Raw genomic sequence first — 6586 nt, 5'->3', positions numbered from 1 at the left:
GAAAAAATAAAAACAAGATCTGATGTAAAATTACTAGAAAAACACAAAAATGATTCTAGAGTTAAAACTAAACAAAGAGAAGACGTTTCCTTTAGTTTTTTTCTCCTAGAACATCATTTATCAGGTTTTGAGTCTTGAATGTTGTTGTGTGAATGTTTGTTTCTGTCTCAGGTGTGTGTGTGTGTGTGTTATCAGACTTGTGTGTGTCTGAATGAATTGATTCACTTGTGTATTACAGTAAAGTTAGAGAGGAGCTGAGAGCTGCTGGACTGTTACTGTCTCAGTTTCTTTCTAGAGGTTTAAAGTGAAACGACAGAAGAGTTTATCATTATTATCTTCACTAGGTTTTACTATGAGAGGTGTTTTAGTGTTGATTCCTGAGCTCTGTCGGAAAAATAATATCAAAAACAACAAGTATATTACAGCTGATTCTGCAGCTCTGAGAGTTTTTAAACAGTTTGAACGGATGAAACGAGTTCTTCTACGTTCACTCGTTACAGTAACATCGTCCGTGTGAGATCATGTGACCTGATGGAGTTAAGGTGATGGTGAAACGATGCTGAAGTGATGATGAAGTGATGATTATAACTACACTGTTATTAATCTGGCATATTTACTACTGTACATTAAAGCAGAAGTAAGTGATATATTTGTGTTAATATAAGTCTTAAATAGTTATATCTTCCGACAGCAATCACTTACATAGAGTGTTTGGACTGAAACACGGGTCTCTCAGTCCCTCTGCTCTGCTCTGAGCCGAGGAGAAAACATTTATCGTATCCTACAGTTTTTATCCAATGAGGAGAGAGAACGGCATGCAGGGCTGTGTGTGCAGCCAAGGGACGCCGTGAATGTGGTGACGTAGCGACGAGGACTGTTATGGTGCGTTCAAGGAAACTCGTATTTTTCCGACCGTGAAGTGGTACCAGTTCGATCTGGTACGAGTTCACCGGTCAGAAGTTACGAGTGGCCGTTATAGTGACTTTCACCGGTAAAACAGGTCGGAAAAACACGAGTGGGTTGCCTGGAACGCTACAAAGTCGTAAGTTGTGACTTGAAGCTGTAATTTACGATTTCAAAAGCCTACCTGGAACGCAGCATTAGCCAAAACGACCGGATCACTCACTTCTGCTTTAATATGCACTGTCCCTATTCAAATAAAGGTTTTATTATTATTATTATAAGTGATGGTGAAGTGATGATGTTGAGGTGATGTTCAGGTGGTGATGAAGTGGTGAGTGTGTGTGTGTGTGTGTGTGTGTGTGTGTGTGTGTGTGTGTGTGTTTGCTGTTGCGACGTGTTTATCACGATAGCATCGTCCAGTAAATACCAAGTGAAATGTAATAGAAACAGGATGTGAACAGATTAGAGGATGAAGCTGCAACCTCTGAGTGTGTGTGTGTTATAGTGTGTGTTACAGTGTGTTATAGTGTGTGTGTGTGTGTTACAGTGTGTGTGTGTCCCAGGTCAGATGGTGAGATGGCGGCGGTCGGGGGGTGTGGGGGGTCAGATAGGGATCAGGGATCGGGACCAGACTTGTTGTTGGTGATAGAGACTTGACTCTGAAAACACTGAACCAGACTGAACCTCAGGTCAACACTCCTCACCTGTGTTGTAGCTGCTTCTCCTCCTCCTCTTCCTCCTCCTCCTCCTCCTCCTCCTCCTCCTCCTCCTCCTCCTCCTCCGTCTTCTTCACTGAACTCAGGGACAGTTCATGTTTCTAATGTTTCTAATTTATTATTATTTGAAATCTTGCCTGAGCTCCTAATACGACTCAGACCTCAGAGCTGTGGGCGACTGCAGCCTGTTGTTGCTGTTGTTGTGTAAGAACAGAGAGGAGGAGGAGGAGGAGGAGGAGGAGGAGGAGGAGGAGGAGGAGGAGGAAGAGCTTCAGTGTCAACAACAGTTTCTCTGCTTCTTTCTTCATCGTCTAATAGATGAAGGGATTCCCAGGAAGCTGCTGCTAGGAGGTGTGTGTGACAGGAAAAGGCTGATTTTACTCATTAATAAATGAGAAAATAACTATAAAATAGTAAAAGTCAAGAAAATCATTTGTAAACCTGAATTAAAAACATTGTAATTTAATAAAAAAAAAGGGCCCAAAATCCACTTGATAAATAGACTATGTCTTTTTTTGTTTTAAAGGGATAGTTCAACATTTTGGCAAATTGGCCCATTGCCATAATCCCTATAGTCATAGCAGTAGGTTCGTTACCTTTAATTGTCGGTGCAAGCTATTTTTAGAACGGCGGAGCAGAGCCGTGAGCTGCTCAGAGCTACGCTACGGAGGCTCATTATGGGATTTCTTGGTTTCCCTTCATCAAACTCATCAAATACACAATCCAACAACTCCACAACGCTCTGGTGGACAAGTTGTGACCTGCACATTCACCACGCTATGAGATAATAACACAACGTTACCAGACAGAGTTGTTTTAGAGGGAAATACAGAGACTGTTGATGAAAAACTGTCCCTGAAGGCAACGTGCATCAGCGGTTTTGCATGAATTTCCCTCTAAAACAACTCTTAGCCTCCGTAGCGTAGCTCTGAGCAGCTCACGGCTCTGCTCCGCCGTTCTAAAAATAGCTTGCACCGACAATTAAAGGTAACAAACCTACTGCTATGACTATAGGGATTATGGCAATGGGCTAATTTGACAAAATGTTGAACTATCCCTTTAATGTGTCGTGCACGGCAACAACAACACATTCATATTGAGGCTTCACCGCTGGTCGACATGAATCTTTTCCAGCTAGGTGTTATCGTGTCATCATCACACTGAGATAAGAGACACTTATTTACCCAGAATGCAACTGTGGTGTGTTCACTTGTCTTCCAGAGAATCAGATTGTACAGATGTGTGTTTGTCTCAGTGAGTCTGTCACTTCATCAGGTGTAAAAACAGTCTTGGGGGGGGGGGGGGGGGGGGTCCACAACTTTTTCTTGAAATTTTTCCCCTTTTTGATTATTGTTTGACTTTTTTTTATTTTTATTTTACCACTTTTCTTAGATTTTTTTTTGGGGAAATTTTACCAGTATCTTCTCAATTTTTCTTTTCTACTTTTTACTACTTTTTAAAGATTTTTTTTATTTTAATCTTACCACTTCATTTGAGAAATTTTACAGGATTTTTCTAAAACTTTCCACTTTTTTTCCAGAAATTTCTCTTTAATCTTTCATAAATGTATACGGCTAATTCAAACGTACTGTACATTGATTGTTTGTGTATTTCTGGTGTTTGCTTCAAAATTGAGTTGCTTGCGAATGCGATATACAACCGCAACGTTAGATGGGAGGAATTCATACACAATGTACCTTTAACTTTTCCAATGGGGGTCCGTGGTCTAATTTGTATCAATTTTGGGGTCCTTGATGTAAAAAAGTTTGAGAACCACCGGTCTATGTGAACAGTTTACCCACTACAACACATTAGACTACACTGCAAAAACTCAAAATCTTACCAAGAATATTTGTCTTATTTCTAGTCAAAATGTCATTTCTAGTCAAAACAAATCTCATTCTACTTAAAGTAAGACTCACCACATTAAAAAAGCAGCTTGTTTTTAGACACTTTTTACTTTTTTCAAGCAGATTTTCACTTGAAATAAGTAGAAAAATCTGATAGTGGAGCAGGTTTTCTTTCTTATTACAAGCACAAAAAACTTGCTTTCACTGGCAGATTTTTCTACTTATTTCAAGTGAAAATTAGTTTGAAACAAGTGAAAATGATCTAAAAACAAGTTAATTTCTAGGTGATGAGTCTTATTTTAAGTGGAAAGAGATTAGTTTAGACTAGAAATGAGACATTTTGACAAGAAATAAGACAAATATTCTTGGAAAGACTGAGTTTTTGCAGTGTACAGTACACCACTGGGAGGGGACTATTTCCAGCAGCGGATGAACACAACACACCATATATCACCTCTAATCACCTCTAATCCCAGATATTGATTGATTGACATTGACCTGCTCTCTCTCCCTGCAGACTCCTTCTCTCTGGCTGGAGCTCCTCTGGGCATCTGGAGGAGGATGGAGCGAGGAGCGGAGAGTCCCATCACCCAGGACAGTCCCGAGCGCCGAGGGGGGGGCAGCCCCGACCTCGGCCTCGGCCTCCCGCCGCCGGGGAAGAAGGGACGACTGGAGCTCAACGGGAGCCCGACGGGGCCACGCATACGCCACAACGGGGCGCCGCTGAGGCCCCTGGGAGGTGAGAGAGACGCCGCCGGCCGTTAACGATGATGAACAGCACATTTTATAAACACAGTTAGTTATCTATTGTTATTATATCAACCTTTAAAGGGATAGTTCAACATTTTTGTCAAATTGGCCCATTGCCATAATCCCTATAGTCATAGCAGTAGGTTCGTTACCTTTAATTGTCGGTGCAAGCTATTTTTAGAACGGCGGAGCAGAGCCGTGAGCTGCTCAGAGCTACGCTACGGAGGCTCATGGGATAATAGGATAGGATAATAACACAACGTTACCACACAGAGTTGTTTTAGAGGGAAATACAGAGACTGCTGATGAAAAACTGCCCCTGAAGGCAACCTGCATCAGCGGTTTAGCATGTATTTCCCTCTAAAACAACTCTGTGTGGTAACGTTGTGTTATTATCTCATAGCGTGGTGAATGTGCAGCTCACAACTTGTCCACCAGAGCGTTGTGGAGTTGTTGGATTGTGTATTTGATGAGTTTGATGAGGGAAACCAAGAAATCCCATAATGAGCCTCCGTAGCGTAGCTCTGAGCAGCTCACGACTCTGCTCCGCCGTTCTAAAAACAGCTTGCACCGACAATTAAAGGTAACAAACCTACTGCTATGACTATAGGGATTATTGGAAATGGGCCAATTTGCCAAAATGTTGAACTATCCCTTTAAAAATCCACTTGATTAAATATGATAAATTCACTCTGGTTTGACGTTGGAGGAAGAGAATCAACATTAAGTTTCGTTTAATTTTGAAAATTTTGTGCAAATTTGGATGAAAATGTGACGGACAAGAGGGTTCATCATCTTTTAAATTAAAATAGGTCTAAAAACAAAAACTATTAAACCTAATAAATCAATAAAATAATAATAATAATCATTATTATTCAGTACAAACCCCTCAGACCCTGCAACATGTCCACACACTCATGTCAGAGGTTTGTCGAGCTCCCTCAGTGTTTGGCTGCTGTCACATCACAGCTGTGTGTGTGTGTGTGAGTGTGTGTGAGTGTGAGTGTGTGTGTGTTTGGCTCAGTACACTGCCCCCCCCCCCCAGCTGCTTCTACACTGTTAATCTATAAGTCTGAGGGGAACTGTATAATACAGGCTTACTAAATAAAGGAGATTGCTCCATATAAACAAGATTTATACAACTCACTCTGCGTTATCGATCCTGCATTCATTGTCAAAGTTCCTGGTTTATGTGTGTGTGTGTGTTTATTCCTCTGAGGGGTTGTGTCACCATGTGTTTGCAAAATAAAAAAATCATAAATTCTATTTTCTCTTAATTCCCCTCAAATTTAAGGAAAAAAAATAGACGCCACAGCTTCATAGTTTACTAAATATTTTTACAGTTTCCATTTAATTAAAAGTTCAAACACATCGGTACAACTGTTTTCTGACTGATCCAATAAAAAACAGAGCAGATTTCAGAATAAAACACTCAGAGAAACCAAATCCTGCAAAGTGTTGTTGTTGGATGTTTGGGTCCAGGTGGTGAGGGGGCGGGGCTTAGTTGTGACATCACAAAGTGACAGGAAGTCCTGACGGCTGGTTTTAAGGCTCAGTTTCTGAATACAGGCTGTGTGCATTTCTCTGTGGACTGAGGCTTTGATACTTTCACAGTGTTAATATAGAACCTAGAGCTGCTTTATAATCACACTACACATGGACATCTACCTTTATACTGTATGGAGCTTTAACACAAACATCTACCTTTATACTGTATGGAGCTTTAACACAAACATCTACCTTTATACTGTATGGAGCTTTAACACAAACATCTACCTTTATACTGTATGGAGCTTAAACACAAACATCTACCTTTATACTGTATGGAGCTTTAACACAAACATCTACCTTTATACTGTATGGAGCTTTAACACAAACATCTACCTTTACACTGTATGGAGCTTAAACACAAACATCTACCTTTATACTGTATGGAGCTTTAATACAAACATCTACCTTTATACTGTATGGAGCTTAAACACAAACATCTACCTTTATACTGTATGGAGCTTTAACACAAACATCTACCTTTATACTGTATGGAGCTTAAACACAAACATCTACCTTTATACTGTATGGAGCTTTAACACAAACATCTACCTTTATACTGTATGGAGCTTTAACACAAACATCTACCTTTATACTGTATGGAGCTTTAATACAAACATCTACCTTTATACTGTATGGAGCTTTAACACAAACATCTACCTTTATACTGGATGGAGCTTTAACACAAACATCTACCTTTATACTGTATGGAGCTTTAACACAAACATCTACCTTTATACTGTATGGAGCTTTAACACAAACATCTACCTTTATACTGTATGGAGCTTTAATGTTTAGTGAATGAACAGATGAACTCTT

General features: G+C 40.2%; 1 protein-coding gene across 1 annotated transcript in view; it reads left to right on the top strand.

Moving 5' to 3' along the window:
- Nucleotides 1-4030: 4030 nt before the first annotated feature.
- The window catches only part of satb2 (SATB homeobox 2), a gene marked incomplete at both ends in the record, with an annotated part of 55058 nt that continues 52502 nt past the window's right edge, over nt 4031-6586 (top strand). Inside the window, one exon of the mRNA XM_083996072.1 lies at nt 4031-4208. Within this exon, the coding sequence (XP_083852198.1) occupies nt 4031-4208 (178 nt within the window). The remainder of the gene's footprint in view (nt 4209-6586) is intronic.

The sequence above is a fragment of the Trachurus trachurus genome (genome assembly GCF_905171665.1).
Source record: "Trachurus trachurus genome assembly, chromosome: 21".
In the NCBI taxonomy this organism is placed as follows: domain Eukaryota; kingdom Metazoa; phylum Chordata; class Actinopteri; order Carangiformes; family Carangidae; genus Trachurus; species Trachurus trachurus.
Note: the sequence above shows the minus strand (reverse complement) of the source record. Positions and strands in the feature narration are given on the sequence as shown.